The 20,223-nt window shown below is 36.8% G+C and overlaps 1 protein-coding gene and 1 long non-coding RNA gene across 4 annotated transcripts in view; one reads left to right on the top strand and one right to left on the bottom strand.

Annotated features, from left to right (window-relative positions):
- Positions 1–14,589, bottom strand: part of LOC149621196 (uncharacterized) — a 204,544-nt gene extending 189,955 nt beyond the window's left edge. Inside the window, exons 1-2 of the long non-coding RNA XR_016375276.1 lie at positions 13,994–14,589; positions 5,844–5,910 (exon numbers count right to left, since the gene is read on the bottom strand). This is a non-coding gene — a long non-coding RNA (uncharacterized LOC149621196). The remainder of the gene's footprint in view (positions 1–5,843; positions 5,911–13,993) is intronic.
- Positions 14,590–17,826: 3,237 nt separating this feature from the next.
- On the top strand, positions 17,827–19,364 carry LOC149621195 (uncharacterized). 3 transcript variants are annotated; one of them, XM_089854169.1, is made up of 4 exons: positions 17,827–18,027; positions 18,118–18,278; positions 18,354–18,519; positions 18,588–19,364. In XM_089854169.1, the coding sequence occupies exons 1-3, from the start codon at positions 17,925–17,927 to the stop codon at positions 18,435–18,437; spliced, it is 348 nt and encodes a 115-aa protein (XP_089710295.1). In that variant the 5' UTR covers positions 17,827–17,924; the 3' UTR covers positions 18,438–18,519; positions 18,588–19,364. The 3 variants fall into 3 exon arrangements, with proteins under 3 accessions (XP_089710295.1, XP_089710293.1, XP_089710294.1); XM_089854167.1 differs by having other exon boundaries at positions 18,118–18,519; XM_089854168.1 differs by having other exon boundaries at positions 17,827–18,278.
- Positions 19,365–20,223: the final 859 nt, after the last annotated feature.

The following is a 20,223-nucleotide window of genomic DNA, read 5'->3' as shown; positions in this document are numbered from 1 at the left end:
CATAGACATGTGTACAAAAATATTCTATGGACCTGTGCACAAAAACATGCCTTGGACCTGTTCAGAAACATTCCATACCCCTATATGCTCAAAAATATTCCACACCCATTTGCACAAACATTTTCCGTAGACCCGTGCACAGATGCCGTAGACTAGCGAATAAACAGATTCCATAGATTTGCGCACAAATATATTACGTAGACTCGTGCACAAATAGATTCCACAGACTTGTACACAAACAGAAGTCACACGGTTTTGCACAATCCGATGTTATAGACTCGTGCACAAACAGATGCCATATGCTTGTGTAAAAAAACTGATTTAATAGACTTCCTCAAAAAGAGATGTCATCGCCATTTGCACAAGAGATTCCGTAGACTTGTGCACATAAAGATTCTTCAGACTTGTGCACAAACATATTTTGTAGACCTGTACACACAGATACCATAGACTTGTGCAAAAATAGATGTCAAATATTGGTGCAAAAACACATACCTTAGACTTTTGCAAAAGCTGATGCCATAGACTTGTGCACAATCATTTGTCCTAGACCGGTGTACAAAACATTCTATAGATTTGTGCACAAACATGAGTCATATACCTGTACACAAAAATATTCCACGGACTTCTGCACAAAAACATTCCATATACCTGTACACAAAAATAATCCATGGACCTCTGCACAAAAACATTCCATATCCCTATGCTCAAAAATGTTCCTTACCCATTTGCACAAAAATATCACGTTCACCTGTGCACAAAACTATCACGTACACCTGTGCAAAAAAATATTCGGTATCCATTTTCACAAAAATATTCCGTACACCTGTGCACAAAAATATTCCAAATCCATTTGCACCATAATATTCCATACACCTAGGCACAAAAATATTCCGTACACCTGTGAACAAAAACAGTTCGAACACCTGTGCACAAATATATTCCGTACACCAATGCATAAAAATATTTCGTACACTTGTGCACAAATAGAATCACAGGCTTGTGCACAAAGAAATGTCGCAGACTCGCGCAAAAAGAGATGTTATAGACATGTGCACATCAGATTCCATAGAGTTATGCACAAACATTTTCAATGCCCCTATGCTCAAAAATATTCCATACCCATTTGCACAAAAATAATACGTAGACCCGTGCTCAAAAATATTCCGCAGACCTTTGCTCAGACGGAAGTCACTCGCGTGTGCACAAACAGATGTCATAGACTTGTGAATAAACAGATGTTATAGACTTGTGCACAAAGAGATGTTATAGACTTGTTCACACACAGGTGTTATAGACTTGTTCACAAGCAGGTGTTATAGAATTGATCACAAGCAGGTGTTATAGAATTGATCACAATCAGGTGTTATAGAATTGATCACAAACAGGTGTTATAGACAAACAGATGATTTAGACTTGTGCACAAACAGATGCTTTAGACTTGTGCACAAACAGATGCTTTAGACTTGTGCACAAACAGATGCTTTAGACTTGTGCACAAACAGATGGAATAGACTTGTGCACAAACAGATGTTTTAGGCTTGTGTACAAACAGATGTTTTAGACTTGAGCATAAACAAATGTTATTGACTTGCGCAAAAAGAGATGTCATAGAAATGAGCAAATCAGATTCCATAGACCTGTGCACAAACAGAGGTCGTAGACCTGTGCACAAACAGAGGTCGTAGACCTGTGCACAAACAGAGGTCGTAGACCTGTGAACAAACAGAAGTCGTAGACCTGTGCGCAAACAGAAGTCGTAGACCTGTGCAAATAAAGATTTTTCACTTGGACACTTCAGACTTGTGTGTGCACATAATGATTCTTCAGACTTGTGTGCACATAAAGACTCTTCAAACTTGTGCAAATAAAGATTCTTCAAACTTGTGCACATAAATATACCATAGACCCATGAACAAAAAATTCAATAGACCTGTGCACAGAAGATTCCATACTCCTATACTCAAAAGGATTCCATGCAGATTTGCACAAAAACCTTCCGTAGACCTGTGTAAAACAATATTCCATAAGCCTGTGTAAAACAATATTCCATAGGCCTGTGTAAAACAATATTCCAAAGGCCTGTGTAAAACAATATTCCATAGGCCTGTGCACGAAATGATTGCATAGGCCTCTGCACAAAGAGATTTTATACTCCTTTGCACAAAAATATTCTGTAGGTCTGCGCTTAAACAGATTCCGTAGACTTGTACACAAACAGATGTTATAGTTTAGACTTGTGTAAAAATTTAATTACCTATAATTGGTAATTATCTTTAATTGCTTATTTTGTTTAATTAAGTTTAATCTGTACTTCGCAACTAAATTAGTTGGACGCGCAATAGTTATAATGACAATTAAGCTAGCTAATTGCCCTACCAATTTGATTATCCGCAGTAAAACGACGTAAGTCCTAGAATGACTTTCTTTATTACTTAACCCAATCAATAAAGTCTTAAGTTCCACAGTTTAAAGGTAAACCACGTAATTCGGAGCAGGTACTTAAAACTATTAAAAACAATACTTAAACTTTGTTTTTCTTAATGAAACAAAAATTGGCGCCCACATTAAAAATGGGGCTTTCATTTAAGACCGTTTTCAAATCTATGAAACGTATAGTTATTTTTGTAAGGGTAGTTACAAAATGGGTAAGTTTTGAAAATTTCCCATGTTATTTCTATGGAGATTCTCTAGTTTTTCGCCAAAATCTGTGATTAATTTTATGGAAATGAAAACCACCCTTAGCAACTTTATGCTTTATAAAATAAACTATTAGGTGGATCATCTTGAAATTTTTACCACATATTAAGGGCCCGGATTTTAGTTCAGTAGAATAATTTCGAAACAATAAACTTAATACGAAAAAAGTTAAAACCAATCCAAAAACCTTCCTTATACATTAAAGCCGTCATCAGGCCTTATCTAAGGGAGCTACCGCTCCCTTAGAATAAGGCGAATATTAGAGTAATAAAATAAGGAAAAGTAATTAAAGGAATGGTTCACCCATAAATTTTTTGGTCCATTAGCTCAATAGTACTTTTATGAAGATAGTGGTACTACTGAAATTAAATTATTAGCGATAGTTTTCATTTTATAATTAAAATAAAATTTTATATAGACATCACCATTAACCCCTATCTCTAAACTTCACTGTCGTGCTTGGCCAGACCTGCCAGATGACTGGCTGGTTTAAATAGAGGTTTAGCCAATGAGATTTTAACACTTCAAGCAGAAGAATTTAGGTCGGGTTTTCTTTGAGTCTGACAGTTTCATCTTCAAGTATGTTTAGCTCTCGTTAGTCGTTTCGTTCACCAATTTGAATCAAATTTAATTGCCAAAATACCAAGTTGTACTGTCAGAGTGTTAACTCTAGGTGTGCGGTTAGTTTTTATACGGTTCCCGATCACTGTAAGTACCCTTATAGTGCATCAAAATGGTTACGATATGCCACCATGGATTTATAATAGAAGTTTACGCTTCCTGGATATTCCACTGTAGCCTTCAGTAAGGCATTTTGATTTTAAACACATTTATGTCATAAAAATTCGCCCGCGTGGGGACTGGGGGGCTGATGACGTAGAAATTGAGGCAAACCTTTTTCTCTCGGCGAGCGCGCACGCGCGCTTTTCTAAAAATTGTTTCGCGCGCGCTATAAAAAGTTAAAACTCAAGCGCGTGAAAAACTTCCACTCCCCTCTGAGTTTGCCTCAAATTCTACGTCACAAACGCGCCTGCCAGGCTGGTACTAGCTCGCGCCAGTTCAGATGAGGAATAAATGTTGTGCGCGTTTTAAGGCGAGTGGAATATCCAGGAAGCGTAACCTTCTGTTATAAATCCATGATGCCACGATTCGCTAGCGTACTAGGCCTTGGCTACAGCGGTCTACTGGCTTGACTACGGCTCTACCAGTATCTCTACGGGCGCTGCCAACGTACCTTGTCGCCAGTCTAGCGCTCAACCGCGTAATAGTCGAGTTTACTTTTTTAGTAGAAGCTTGTCCTATAGACACCTCGGCCAATAAGATGGAGGACTGAATTAGTATATGAGAGTGACGTATCGCACTCTCTCTGGCTTTGCGGAAAAGCACCATACAGGCGCCAAAAGGTCCTCAATGCAATTAGTTTTTCTGATTTAATTTAAAATATACTTAATGTAAAATTTTTTGAACTCTCGAAATCTTGGTTTTGGGTGTAATTAAAGGGATTACAGCAAAAACGTTTATGGGTGAACCATTCCTTTAAGCACTGAACGCGTGTTTTATCGCAAAAGCTTTCGCATCACACAAATTAATTTTATTACTGTTAAAATGTTTGAATATAACTTGACATTGACTATATCAGGACTTGACTAAACTCGAGTGTGACTAGTGGGCGTGCTTAATTGAGGGGCGCAGTTAATGGCAAAATTTCAATTATTCGATTCGGAGATCCTCGGTACTTTAGTGGGTAGAGGAGGTGTTTTTTAGACCTTGCTTCGGAAGGCACGCGATTGAATCGAAAGGGGGAAGATGTTGCCCTCAGTGCTTGGGACAGTGTAGGGTAGCTATGCTATCGAAAAATCATGAAAATAGACTGTCACGACTGTATACATACGCTCTAGATGATATAAATATGAAATAGTGTGTTCCTATGTGTATTTCACTTTAATGAAGTAAAAACTTCAATTCACCCCAACTGAATAATTAGGAGAGGCTTTCAGTAAATATAAGGGGGCGCTTTAAAGAAATTTTAGGAGGCGCTGCAGAGAATTTTCAGGGGGCTCAAGCGCCTCCAAAAAACTCCTGGCGACGCCACTGCAATCTTTAAGACCAAAGAGAGTATAGGGGAGGAGTTGAAACTCCCCCGCTCCACAAGGCTAAATTACGATGTTGCCCCTAAATTATACTAGTGGTACGAGGGAGTTTCCGGCTCATTCGCGCCACCTACGATACCATTTAATGTCTCCGACGGAAATGCCTCGGTACTGCGCTCCCCTATACTCTCTTTGTCAAGACTAAGACATGCGCAATAAGAAATTCGATTACGTCAGCTCCGCTTTGTGGTACCTCCAGAGTCCGACAGGGGGCGATGAAATTTCCTTACCTGCTTCCTTCATTAGGGGCATTTGCTATTGACTTAAATTGACTTTGTTTCTGACTTATGGGGACCTTACATAATAGACTTATGGTGTTTAGTATAAGTGAAAAGTGAGTGAATGGTAGAATTCTTTCTTAGAAAGAAAGGGTAAGTATTTCACTAAGAAACCTGTTTTAAATTCCAATGTTAAACATTTGCCCGTGAAACTCTTCTAATGTTGGGTCACAAAAATCGAGGATGCCCATTTCCAGACAATATTCGAGAATCAGAGCCCAATTCCGTACAAATTGTATGGCCCATTTCAGGAATAAATGGAGGGGTTGGAATGGCTAAGGGGGCTCAAAATTTTCGCGTGACTGTGGACACATAAGGCGGGAACCACTTCTTCGGAAAACATAGTATAAGCCTTTTCTTTATGCTCTTTAAGATCTTATGGGGTTAAGGTGGAGTGTTTGATTCTTATTAGAGGGGTTAAAGTATAAGGCAAACACATATCTCTTTTTTCACTGATGATTCATCCTCGCAAACGCTAGACTAGATGTTAGAATGCAGTCAGTTGTGGGGGGTTAAGGCCTTTTTAGCGGAAACGAGGGGCTTATAAAATTTCTGAATCAAAAGTGACCGCGGTTGTTGGTATGTGTCAGTGAGAGTCAAAATAGATTCGAATTCAAATTTTAATATTCAACATAATATTCAATCTTATTCATAAATTTTCACAAACTTTTATAGGGGTAAAAAATAAGAAATTGAGCAAGACAATTAAACTTACATCTAAGGGAGGTTTGCAATTTATAACCTCTTTGAAATGGCTCCTCAATAGGATTACCTCCTACAGCCTTTAAGATTTTAAAAATTAAATTTAGGGGTTTGTTAGGTTAAAAGCGTGCAATTATGCACTAAAAAATAATGTTCAAAAATGGAAAGTTAAGATTTTTTAAAATGAATCAATCCGTCAACCATAACCTAAGTTCTTTAACAATAGTTTCAAGCCAGTTAATCAATTAATAAAAAATGTCTTTGTACACAAAGACGCGAAAAAGTAAGAGATAAGTGTAGAAAATTAATTGTTTGAAGTAACAGATATTCAAATTTTCATTTTTGAAGACGTGATTATAAAACATCAATTATTTGAAAAAATTTCTTATCTTAGTTTTTTTCACCAAAATTCCTTAAGTAATATATTTTATCCTTAAACATGTGCATCATTTTAAAAATAGAAAACGTATACATTTTATTTTCTTTTTAAAATTTAGAGCTAGTTTGAGTCTTCGGGCCTATAAGGAGAATAAAATGGACAGAAAATCGTTCATAGCAGACAAAATAAAATACGCATGAAAACTTAACAAAACGTTTTCGTTAATTTTAAAGTTTTCGAGTTTTCAAAAATTGACGTGTTGTATCTTTCTAAAAAGGTCACGATCAAGCTACATATCCTTTTGACTCTAATAACTACATCACAGTCAAAGGGCGAATGTAATTTTCGGTTCGCAGTATTTTCAATTTTAAAATATAAAAATAAATTCTTCTAGCTCTATTTTTCAGATATCCGAGTATTTGAACTTCCTCGAAGCAAATGTTTCTCGAAAATAAACAGTAGTATCAAGGTAGTTTCTCTGAAATTTTTGTGAAAAAAACTAAGATAAGAAATTTTTTCAAATAATTGATGTTTTATAATCACGTCTTCAAAAATGAAAATTTGAATATCTGTTACTTCAAACAATTAATTTTCTACACTTATCTCTTACTTTTTCGCGTCTTTGTGTACAAAGACATTTTTATTAATATCTGTCACTTCAGTCTTAATATGAATTAAAACTGTTTAGAAACTAGTATTTTAAAACTTATACTGAAAAGCAGGCGCTCCATTTAAGTCTTGTGGTGTTGCTCGTTTATTAGTTACCGCGTTTGAACTAACAAGGCCCTAACCATCTATTATAGAAGTATTAATCTTGATTGCTTCAACGCCTAGTCCAACTCAAATTGCCTTCCCGTCGTTTTCACGTGCAAAGCACAGTGGATGCAATAATACAAATAGATTCCGAAGACTTAGGCTAAAAAATTATTACGTAGACCTGTGTACAAAAACAATCTTTACACCTGTGCACAAACATATTCCATTGACCTGTGCTGGGTGACCACATTTCCTAAATTTTATAATTTTTCCTATTTTCGGATGTCTTCCTATTAGTTCCTATAATTTCGATAATTTTCCTATATTTTCCTATTTTTTGAAATTTTAGATATTTTGTGCGCTCTCACTTTTGGTTTTGTTATATATCACTCAAAACAGAAATTTGACAGAAAGTAATGCCGATTTCCACTAGCTACTAGCAATCAGCCACCGTGGATTTACAATACAGGCTAACGCTTCTGTGATTCAGATATTCCGATCGTGTTTTAAGTTGGTTTCACAACAGGCTTCGTTAAAAATGGGTTGGGCCTTTCTTTAAGTTTTTCTATTAGTTCTTTAGACGCATTATTAAAAAGTTTAGTAAGGTTTTCGAGATGACTATTAAGTTGTTGTTGAGCTCTTATTTTTGATAAAGTTTGGTTCTCTCACCATAAATAGTTCCTGCCTCTGAATGTTGCCTACGGAATAAAATTTTTTATTCCGTAGGCTACGCTCTGAAGTCTGAATTTAAATGAGCTTCTATCATTTGGGCTTTGTCAAAAAATATCGAAAATTCTGCCATTTTAATGCAAAAAAAATAAAACTTCCTATTGCACCAACCCTAACCCATTAAAATAATTTCAAAGATAAAATACGACTCTGAACCGTCCGCAAACAATCACAACATTTCTAAAACGTCGTATGCTTATACTAACTACCTTTCAGTTCAAAGTTTCATTGGTTGATCTCCTTTTCCGGTTTTTTACCGGAAATACGTAAGCGCCGGGAGAAGTCTTATTTTCTCTCACTGTACGTCGCATATAGGTAACACTTTTTTGGCGGGAAGAAAACGCTGGATACATTAGGGCAGTGTGGCTGAGTAACTTATAGGGAGCTAGTATATGATTCACTCATGATATAAATCAAAGTCCTGACTCACTGACAGACTGACTGATAATCATCGCCCAGCCCAAACCGTTGGCCCCAGAAGGGTGAAAATTTGGAGGAACGTTACTCGTAAGTAGTAGGCGCGTACTAATAAAGATTTTTCCAATCCGCCACCATCTTAATAAATGGCGCCCAGTAATGTAGCAAATCTTCTCTTTGTAAGAAAGTCCACGCGTTTCAACCGATTCCACAAATATTTAGTACACTGGATTCCTTTAACCTATAGACGGGCTGAAAGGTCTTTCGGGATCGATTTGTTGCCATCATTTTAAATGGCGGCCAGATATTAAAAAACCCTTCTTTATAGAATGTCTGCGTGTAAATAATAAAAAATGTTCCGACGAGCTGATGGACGACGCCGAGTGCCTTCGCTACTAGGATGCTACAAAAATATTAGTCGAATCAGTAAAATGTACCCATACTTGATGGAAGTTCTTACTACACTCAAGCGATGCCGCGGGTAACAGCTAGTCTCCTATAATTTCCTGTAAATCAATTGTAAATTTAATATTTTCCTATAACTATTACACGGCTTTGTTGTGGTCACCCTGCCTGTGCACAAACATATTTCGTAGAGCTGTACACATACAGATACCATAGACTTGTGAGAACACATGTCATATAATTGTATACAAACAGAGCCTGTAGACTTGTGCACAAACAGATCCCTTAGAATTGAGTACAAACTGATGTCATAGACTTGCGCACAAGCTGATGTCATAGATTAGCGCACAAACAGATGTCATAAACTTGTGCAAAAAGAGATGTTATATGCCTGTACACAAAAAGATTCCATGGACCTCTGCACAAAAATATTCCATACCCCTATTGCTCGAAAATATGCTCAAGAATATCTCGTACACCAGTGCACAAAAATACTGCATATCCATTTGCACAAAAATATCCCGTATCCATTTGCAGAAAAATGTTCTTTAGACCTGTGCACAAACAGATGCAGTGGCCTTTGCAAAAACAGATTCCTTGGGCCTCTGCACAAACCAATTCAGTAGGTCTGCGCACAAAAATATTCCGTAGACCTAAGCACAAAAATATTCCGAAGACCTGTGCACAAAAATATTCCGAAGACCTGTGCACAAAAATAGTCCGTAGACCTGTGCACAAACAGATACCGTAGACATATGCACAAACAGATTCCGGAGACTTGTACACAAACGGAAGTCACAGGGTTGTGCACAAACAGATGTCATAGACTTGCGCAAAAAATACATCATAGACTTGCGCAAAAAATACATCATAGACTTGCGCAAAAAGAGATGTCATGGATATGTGCACATCAGATTCCATGGACTAGTGCAAAAACAGAAGTCTTAGACTTGTTTGCAAACAGAAGTCTTAGACTTGTTTGCAAACAGAAGTCTTAGACTAGTTTGCAAACAGAAGTCTTAGACTTGTTTGCAAACAGAAGTCTTAGACTTGTTTACAAACAGAAGTCATAGACCTGTTTACATAAAGATTCCATAGACCTGTTTACATAAAGATTCCATAGACCGGTTTACATAAAGATTCCATAGACCGGTTTACATAAAGATTCCATAGACCTGTTTACATAAAGATTCCATAGACCTGTTTACAAAAAGATTCCATACCCATTTGCACGAAACAATTCCATACCCATTTGCACAAAACGATTCCATACCCATTTGCACAAAACGATTCCATAGACCTGTGCACAAAAATATTCCATAGGCCTGTGCCCAAAGAGATTCCATAAAACTGTGCACATAAAGGTTCCCTAGACCTGTGCTCAAAAAATATGCCGTAGGCCTGTGCACAAACAGATGCCGTAGACCTGTAAAGAAACAGATTCCGTAAACCTGTGCACAAACAGATGCCGTAGGCCTGTGTACAAACAGATGCCGTAGGCCTGTGTACAAACAGATTCCGGAGATATGTGCACAGATTCCGTAGCCATGTGCACAAGTGGAAGTCACAGGCTTGTGCACAACAGATGTCATAGACATGTTCAAACCAGATTCCATAGTTTTGTGCACAAACAGAAGTCATAGACCTGTGCACAAAAAAACATTCTATAGACTTGTGCACATCAAGTTTCCATAGACCTGTGCACAAAAGATCTCATGGAGATGTGCATAAAAGATTTCATGGAACTGTGCACAAAACATTATATAGGCTTGTGCACATAAAGATTCCTTAGACCTGTGTACATAAAGATTTCATACCCATAGCACAAAACTATTCCATAACCATTTGCACAGAAATATTCCCTAGACCTGCGCACAAAAATATTTCATAAAACTGTGCACAAAAAGATTCCATTGACCTATGCACAAAATATTCTATTGGCTTTTGTATAAACATGTGACATAGACCTGTGTCCAAAAATAATCCATGGAACTGTGCACAAAAACATGCCTTGGACCTGTTTAGAAACATTCCATACCCCTATATGCTCAAAAATATTTCACACCCATTTGCACAAACATTTTCCGTAGACCCGTGCGCAACCAGATGCCGTAGACTAGCGCATAAACAGATTCCATAGATTTGCGCACAAATATATTACGTAGACTCGTGCACAAATAGATTCCACAGACTTGTACACAAACAGAAGTCACACGGTTTTGCACAATCCGATGTTATAGACTTGTGCACAAACAGATGTCATATGCTTGTGTAAAAACTGATTTCTTAGACTTGCTTAAAAAGAGATGTCATCGACATTTGCACAAGAGATTCCGTAGACTTGTGCACATAGAGATTCCGTAGACTTGTGCACATAAAGATTCTTCAGACTTGTGCACAAACATATTTTGTAGACCTGTACACACACAAATACCATAGACTTGTGCAAAAATAGATGTCAAATATTTTTGCAAAAATAGATGTCAAATATTTGTGCAAAAATAGATGTCAAATATTTGTGCAAAAACACATCCCTTAGACTTTTGCACAAACTGATGCCATAGACTTATGATGATGCAGAATCATATGTCCTAGACCGGTGTACAAAACATTCTATAGATTTGTGCACAAACATGAGTCATATACCTGTACACAAAAATATTTCACGGACTTCTGCACAAAAACATTCCATATATCTGTACACAAAAATATTCCATTGACCTCTGCACAAAAACATTCCATAACCCTATGCTCAAAAGTTTTCCTTACCCATTTGCACAAAAATATCACGTTCACCTGTGCACAAAAATATCACGTCCACCTGTGCACAAAAATATTCCGTACACCTGTGCACAAAAATATTCCAAATCCATTTTCACCATAATATTCCGTACACCTGTGAACAAAATTTTTCCAAATCCATTTTCACCTATAATATTCCGTACACCTGTGAACAAAAGCAGTTCTTACACCTGTGCACAAAAATATTCCGTACAATTGTGGATAAAAATATTCCGTACACCTACGCATAAAAATATTTCGTACAAATAGAAATCACAGGCTTGTGCACAAAGAAATGTCGTAGACTCGCGCAAGAAGATATGTTATAGACATGTGGACATCAGATTCCATAGAGTTATGCAAACACATTTTCAATACCCCTATGCTCAAACAGATTTCAAACCCTTATGCTCAAAAAGATTCCATACCCATTTGCACAAAAATAATCCGTAGACCCGTGCTCAAAAATATTCCGTAGACCCGTGCTCAAAAATATTCCGTAGACCCTTGCTCAGACAGAAGTCACTCGCGTGCGCACAAGCAGGTGTCATAGACTTGTGAATAAACAGATGTTATAGACTTGTGAATAAACAGATGTTATAGACTTGTGAATAAACAGATGTTATAGACTTGTGAATAAACAGATGTTATAGACTTGTGAATAAACAGATGTTATAGACTTGTGAATAAACAGATGTTATAGACTTGTGAATAAACAGATGTTATAGACTTGTGAATAAACAGATGTTATAGACTTGTGAATAAACAGATGTTATAGACTTGTGAATAAACAGATGTTATAGACTTGTGAATAAACAGATGTTATAGACTTGTGAATAAACAGATGTTATAGACTTGTGAATAAACAGATGTTATAGACTTGTGCACAAACAGATGTCATAGACTTGTGAATAAACAGATGTTATAGACTTGTGCACAAAGAGATGTTTTAGACTTGTTCACACACAGGTGTTATAGACTTGTTCACACACAGGTGTTATAGACTTGTTCACACACAGGTGTTATAGACTTGTTCACACACAGGTGTTATAGACTTGTTCACACACAGGTGTTTAGACTTGTTCACAAGTAGGTGTTATAGACTTGTTCACAAGCAGGTGTTATAGACTTGTTCACAAGCAGGTGTTATAGAACTGCTCACAAACAGGTGTTATAGAATTGCTCACAAACAGGTGTTATAGAATTGCTCACAAACAGATGATTTAGACTTGTTCACAAACAGATGATTTAGACTTGTGCACAAACAGATGTTTTAGACTTGTGCACAAACAGATGTTTTAGTCTGTGTACAAACAGATGTTTTAGACTTGTGCACAAACAGATGTTTTAGTCTTGTGTACAAACCGATGTTTTAGACTTGTGCACAAACAGATGTTTTAGTCTTGTGTACAAACAGATGTTTTAGACTTGTGCATAAACAAATGTTATTGACTTGCGCAAAAAGAGATGTCATAGAAATGAGCAAATCAGATTCCAAAGACCTGTGCAAATATAGATTTTTCACTTGGGCACATAAAGATTCTTCAGACTTGTGTGCACATAAAGGTTCTTCAGACTTGTGTGCACATAAAGATTCTTCAGACTTGTGTGCACATAAAGATTCTTCAGACTTTTGTGCACATAAAGATTCTTCAAACTTGTGCACATAAATATACCATAGACCCATGAAAAAAAATTCCATAGACCTGTGCACAGAAGATTCCATACTCCTAAACTCAAAAGGATTCCATGCAGATTTGCACATTCCGTAAAACAATATTCCATAGGCCTGTGCACTGGAAACAAAAATATTCCACTGACCTGTGCACGAAAAGATTGCATAGGCCTCTGCACAAAGAGATTTTATACCCCTTTGCACAAAAATATTCTGTAGGTCTGCGCTTAAACAGATTCCGTAGACTTGTACACAAATAGATGTTATAGTTTAGACTCGTGTAAAAATTTAATTACTGCTATAATTGGTAATTATCTTTAATTGCTTATTTTGTTTAATTAAGTTTAATCTGTACTTCGCAACTAAATTAGTTGGACGCGCAAAAGTTATAATGACAATTAAGCTAGCTAATTGCCCTACCAATTTGATAATCCGCAGTAAAACGACGTAAGTCCTAGAATGACTTTCTTTATTACTTAACCCAAGCAAAAAAGTCTTAAGTTCCACAGTTTAAAGGTAAACCACGTAATTCGGAGCAGGTACTTAAAACTATTAAAAACAATACTTAAACTTCGTTTTTCTTAATGAAACAAAAATTGGCGCCCACTTTAAAAATGGGGCTTTCATTTAAGACCGTTTTCAAATCTATCAAACGTATAGTTATTTTTGTAAGGGTAGTTACAAAATGGGTAAGTTTGGAAAATTTCCCATGTTATTTCTATGGAGATTCTCTAGTTTTTCGCCAAAATCTGTGATTAATTTTACGGAAATGAAAACCATCCTTAGCAACTTTATGCTTTATAAAATAAACTATTGGATGGATCATCTTGAAATTTTTACCACAAATTAAAGGCCCGGATTTTAGTTCAGTTGAAAAATTTCAAAACAATAAACTTAATACGAAAAAAGTTAAAACCAATCCAAAAACCTTCCTTATACATTAGAGCCGTCATCAGGCCTTATCTAAGGGAGCTACCGCTCCCTTAGAATAGTTTCAAGTTTTTTTTTTTTAATTTCTTACGCCAAGTAGCTCCTCTTCCATATTCTTCATAGGGGTTCAGGATCTTTTTTCTTCTTCTCGATTTAAGGGTTTTTCTTCAGGATCTTTTTTTTTTCTCTTTCGCGATTTAAGAGTTAATTATGTTTTTATTTTTCTCTCGCGATTTAATAATTCGCGCGCTCTCTTCTTCTAGGGGTTTTCGTTGTTAATTTAAAGATTAATAGGGACTTGGCAATTCGGGCTTAACTCCGCCCCCAGCGCCATTATGGTATGTTTTTTAACAGAATGAAAGCTATATAAGCCCCTCCTCCTGGTATGTTTTTTAGCACTAGTGGAAGGTAGACTGACGTTGCATGACGTAGTACTGCCAAGTCCCTATTGTAAATTTAATTCGATTTTTGTGTTAAGATGGTTATAATAGCTCCTCCCCCATCGTCTGCTTTGCAGTCTGCTGAGGGCGGGAAAGTACAGGCCTAAAAAGTGTGCTCAGCTAGTCAGCATGGCCAGTCAAGGCAATCCCAACTTGGGATCTGCCGAAAGTAAAAAACTCTCCAATAGTACTTTTCCCACTATGTGTCGTCTGTTAGATAACACCCTTTTGCTAGATTGACTTGGCTTTCGACCTAGGCGGTAAAATAGAGTAGTAATTCGACAAATCAAAAAACTAGGCGTTAAAATCCAAAAAACCATGATCAAAGCTAAATAACGACTTCATTTGAATATAATAACGCAAGACCATTTAAATACGTTTAAATATTACAAATCAAAGTAATTAAAACGTTTCTCTCAACAAAAAACCCTGCGAAATAGTGGTGGTACAGTAGTGTTTTTATTTTCGGCATATTTCGAGACCAAAAAATATAAATTAAAGCTAGTTAACGACTTGAACAAGTTTAAATTAATTTTATAAATGCTCTCTCAAATTTTTCGGGCATTTAAACCTCACTTAATTGGAATAGCTATAAATTAACTCCTACATTGTCTAACGCAATGCCATTTAAACACGTTTAAATGATACTAATCAACGTAAATTCGAACGTTTACTCTCATAAAATAACAGCGCGAAAACTTAGCGGTAAAATTGTCTTTTCACTTTCGGCATTTTCCAAAAGAAAGGAAAACACTAATTAAAACTTCTACTGGTTCTATCCAGCCATTTAACGCAAAAAATTAAATTAAGGCAATTTCTAGAAAAACCCTAATTAAAGCTAACTAACTACTTAAGATAATTGTTTTCAAATACCAAATCGTTTTGCCCGTTGTACCGAACCACGTAGCACATAAATTGACAACAATGACCACTAAAATAATTTTACAATTAACTTTAATCATTCTCGGCGTATTAATATTCCAATTTAAACATCAATTCAGTAGAGAATTCGCTTAATACCGACCAAGTTTCATCATCGTCTAATGCAAATGCCTTTACACACCTTTAATCATTAATTACCAAATTTAATTATACTTAAATGACTTCGTTACGATTTATCTCATTCAAATAACCCGCTACATGCCTGTCCAAACCAGACGGTAATTTAGTGTATGGACACTTTCGGCATTTTACAAAAATCACGTCAGTTGCCTACTCTAGAGCCTAGATCTAGGCAACCCCATCCCTATCGCCGTGAAACAAATCAATAGAAAAATGGCTGTCCAAAACCAGGCGGTAATTTAGTGTATGGACACTTTCGGCATTTTACAAAAATCACGTCAGTTGCCTACTCTAGAGCCTAGATCTAGGCAACCCCATCCCTATCGCCGTGAAACAAATCAATAGAAAAATGGCTGTCCAAAACCAGGCGGTAATTTAGTGTATGGACACTTTCGGCATTTTACAAAAATCACGTCAGTTGCCTACTCTAGAGCCTAGATCTAGGCAACCCCATCCCTATCGCCGTGAAACAAATCAATAGAAAAATGGCTGTCCAAAACCAGGCGGTAATTTAGTGTATGGACACTTTCGGCATTTTACAAAAATCACGTCAGTTGCCTACTCTAGAGCCTAGATCTAGGCAACCCCATCCCTAAGATCTAGGCAACCCCATCCCTATCGCCGTGAAACAAATCGATAGAAAAATCCCTGTCCAAAGCAGGCGGTATCAAGGAGGGAGGGTAGTTTAGTTAGGTTTATTTAGTTTCTGAAACGGACTTAAATAACCTACTTTAATTGCGACGTTTATTGGAGTTTTGGAACTCTTAAATTTTACCATACAAAATGTTCTTCCGAAACTCACTATTTTACCCCTAAAAGCGGAAGCGAATTTAGCCAAAAGTCTTAAAATGTTTTAGCAGACGACGCATAGGACTATTTCTATTATTTTAGAATTAAGAGTGTCTATTCTCAACCCCCGGGTGGAAATAGCCTGCGCGCTATTCTCACCCCCCCCCCCGGGTGAAAATAGCTTATACGCTATTCTCACCCCTCCCGGGTGAAAATAGCTTATACCCTATTCTCACCCCCCCCCTACCACGTGACCTCCCGCGTAACGCCATGCGGCCAGAGAGAATTTAGAAGGGGAGTGGAAGCAGAGAGAATTTAGAAGGGGAGTGGAAGCAGAGAGAATTTAGAAGGGGAGTGGAAGCAGAGAGAATTTAGAAGGGGAGTGGAAGCAGAGAGAATTTAGAAGGGGAGTGGAAGCAGAGAGAATTTAGAAGGGGAGTGGAAGCAGAGAGAATTTAGAAGGGGAGTGGAAGGAGTGGTTTGGAATGCAGCGCAACGTCGTCTGCTAAACGTTATCTAGGCAGGTCGATTTCCGGTATGATGCGTTTGTAACGGTGAGATTTTAGAACACGTGACCAGAAACTCGCCTACCCCAAAAAGCTCAACGCGACATCTTGTTTGGGCGTCATCACCTTTAATAGAGTCAAAGGGGGGCCTTCCACTCCCCTTCTAAATTCTCTCTGGCAGAAGTTCATGACTTCTTATCCTGGGAAGTATTGGACTCTAACCATATCCGGAACCATCTCTGTTAGCCAACTTCTTATTAGGTCCGATCACCGCGCCACCAACGGCGCTTCTCTCATTTTGTACTGGCAGGCTGATTTGCGCGCCAGCAGCGGGCAAGTAACGAAACTTTAAGGTGTGTCCTGTGGTTTGAGTTAACGAATCAGAAACGGTGATAAGAACAGCTGTTTTAATAGACTGCTAGAAATTCCGTTCAATTTAAACTAGTGTGGGGTCCTAGTCCCGCGGATTGTAATGGATTTTCAGAGAGTTCTAGACAGACAGCTTTTCAACGATTGGCGCTGAAGAAGTTTTGAACACGCCCCAAAGTTTGAGAGCCACAGCCTCGCGGCGTGGGATTTTTTCAGTAGATTAGATCGTTTTCCTAGTGGGGAGGAAACTTTCGACCCTCTTTTACCAATGCCATAGGCAATTTTGACTAGCAGGGATGGATACTATATAAAGCCTTAGTGTCCAATACTTCCTAGGATAAGAAGTCATTAACTTCTGTCTCTGGTGGAAGGGGTGGTTTGGAACAGGCTTGGAAATAAGGTTTATTTCTGAACTAGTCCTCCGGACCAGTGACCCCTGATGTCTTAAATATGAAACTGGTCCCGGGACCAGTGACCCTTACCCTATTTATTTTTCTACTGGTCCCAGGACTTGTGGTCGTTCTCTCTTCTAAAAAAATCTCTCTCAGCTTAGGGTTGTCTCACTGGACTCATGGAGTCGAAATTTATGTTAAAATGAAAATAATTAAAGAGGTCCGCATATCAATTTTTAATAAAAGTAGGAATTAATAAACTAGTCATTGGGACCAGTGACCCTCACGTTTTGAATAAAAAAAGTGGTCCAAGCTATTAATAAACTGGTTTTTGACCTGTAAACCTGTCTTATTTCCTAGCCTGGTTTGGAATGCAGCGCAACGTCGTCTGCTAAAACGATTTATCTCAAGAGAACACCGGAGTTAATTTAAAACTTAGGGAAGGTTTTCATCCTTGTATCATCATGGATGGACGTTCAAAGTCGAAATCGAAATTCGGAGTGGTCATCAATCGAAGTACTTCATTTAAAAGGAATGGTCATAAAAGTCAAAATTCAAGCCAAATAGGTATGTATCCTAATAACCAAGGCACGCAATCATCTTAAAATTCCTAGTGTTAATTTAAAATTAATTCCTTTCAATGTGCAACTGATTTAGCCGCTAAAACTCGAGCCAAACTGAAGCATGCGCTGGCTCTTAACAAAGATATAGCAAAAGCGCACTCTTTATTAAAATTAGAAAACCAAAACCTTAAATCTCAACTGACTAATTTATATGCCACAGAACTTAAATTTACACAGCTGCAACGGCAACTATTAGTATGCTCTTATGATTAAACTCTAATAAACTCATACGGGGACTTATTAATTATTATTATTATCGATTAACATTAGGTAATAAAACCACTTATGAACACGGTTAGCCAATCACTCTTACAGTCTGTTCGTGAACATTGTAATGCCATGAGCATACTTTAGAAAATCGATAATAACCAGCAAATACACTGGAACCATACATCATCGAACTCCATTAACTTAAAGAAAACCATCAAAATCCACAGTAATTAAATTTTGAAAGCCTTGTTTAATATCTTATATTATATAACCCTGTTTTAAAAAACGACTTAGATTGGAAGTGGAGGTAAATGATCCTAAACCCAAACTGTTTCACGGCCAACCTATGAGGAAGCCATATTTTCAAAAACTTTATACAATCGAAGAAACAGTATCGCAGGCTGCGGCTGCACTTTCCTCCAATGCAGATTTCTTCTCATCCAAGAACAGTGTCCCTATTGATGAAGATATGACTGAAATTTACGATGATTCACTTTTTAAAGCCAAAACAATGCCGATTGTTGCAAAGAAGAAAATTGGAAAAACTGTCCTGAACATTCTTAAAGAGGGACAAACATCTCTGGCCTTCAAAGATGCACTGCAGAATCAAACGTGTCACTTAACTCCAAATCCACTTCAGCAACACTTATCAAGCGCTACTACAACTCTCGCGGTGAACTCTAAGGTTTTTAAAGCTACACCCACTGAGACGACTAATCACGAAGCGTGGGACATGGAATTGACATCGATGATTTAAAAAACTATTGTCGAATCGGATAAGAATAAGAAGCAAGCTTTGTCAGGCAATGATGTCGGAAAAATTAATCCCAAAGATAAAGTTACTTCTACTCAGTTGTTGATTCGTTTTTACAATTTTTAACAATGATAGTCTTATTTTTTTTTATATTTAATATTAATTAATTTATATTTAATTTAAATAAGTTGCCTATTGAAATTTTAAATGATTCATTTTTAAAATTTTTAACACTGATTGTCTTATTCTTTTTTATATTTAATATTAATTAATTTATATTTAATTTAAATAAAATTCAACCAATTGATTTTAGTATTCATGGAAATGTTTTGAATTTGAAATTTCGTGGGTTATTCTATGTTCACCCGGGGTAGACTTCACTGGGCGGTGAAAATAGCAGCCAAGCTATTTTCACCTAACCGCAGCCCTTACCTCAATTCTTAGTCACGTGGTAGGGTGGATATAGCCTCTACGCTATTTTCACCTAGGGTAGGAATAGGCTTCCGCCTATTTCTACCTGGGGGGGGGGGTGAGAATAGTGACACTCAAAAATAAAATTAAACGACGTAAAAACACAATAAATCAGCATAAAAAACCTGAATAAAAAATAAAACAGCATAAAAAACCTGAATAAAAAATAAAACAGCATAAAAAAACATAAACAGCATGAAAACTCAATATAACATAATAAATGAGCATAAAAAATTAAAAATACAATAAGCCAGCATAAAACACAAAACAGCATAAAAAAACTATAAGAGCATAAAAACAGTGTAAAAACACAATAAGTCAGAATAAAATTACAGTAAACCAGAATAATATGTATGTATATGTTGCATCCAGACCCTGAAAATAAACTAAATTTCTTTTATTCAAATTTTGAGCGTCTGCAATAAATAAATAAATGCTTGCTTTATTTGGATATCCTTTTAAGAAAAAAATTCTTATTTACAAAAGGGTCCGATTAAATTAATTTCAAATATATTTAAGTAATTAAATTTAAGATCCATTTAAAAAGATTCGAGTAGTCGCGTTGTCTAAAAAAGTTTTGAGATTGTGTTTAAAATTATTTATGTTTTTTTAATTGTTGGCGGTAGCTTATTCCACATATATAATGTTTGGTACTTTTAGTTCTGTAACGGGACGAAAAAGGTTCCACCGCGAAATTCGTCAATT

The sequence above is a fragment of the Phalangium opilio genome, unplaced genomic scaffold (genome assembly GCF_054372755.1).
Source record: "Phalangium opilio isolate 3A_F unplaced genomic scaffold, DU_Popi_V2 ptg000209l_1, whole genome shotgun sequence".
Lineage (NCBI taxonomy): Eukaryota > Metazoa > Arthropoda > Arachnida > Opiliones > Phalangiidae > Phalangium > Phalangium opilio.
The sequence above is the reverse complement of the archived record's forward strand: the minus strand, read 5'-3'. Positions and strand labels throughout refer to the sequence as shown.

Excerpts from the sequence above, each read along its gene's own strand:
- LOC149621195 (XM_089854167.1), top strand. The coding sequence starts at position 18,640 with ATGAGGAAGCCATATTTTCAAAAACTTTATACAATCGAAGAAACAGTA.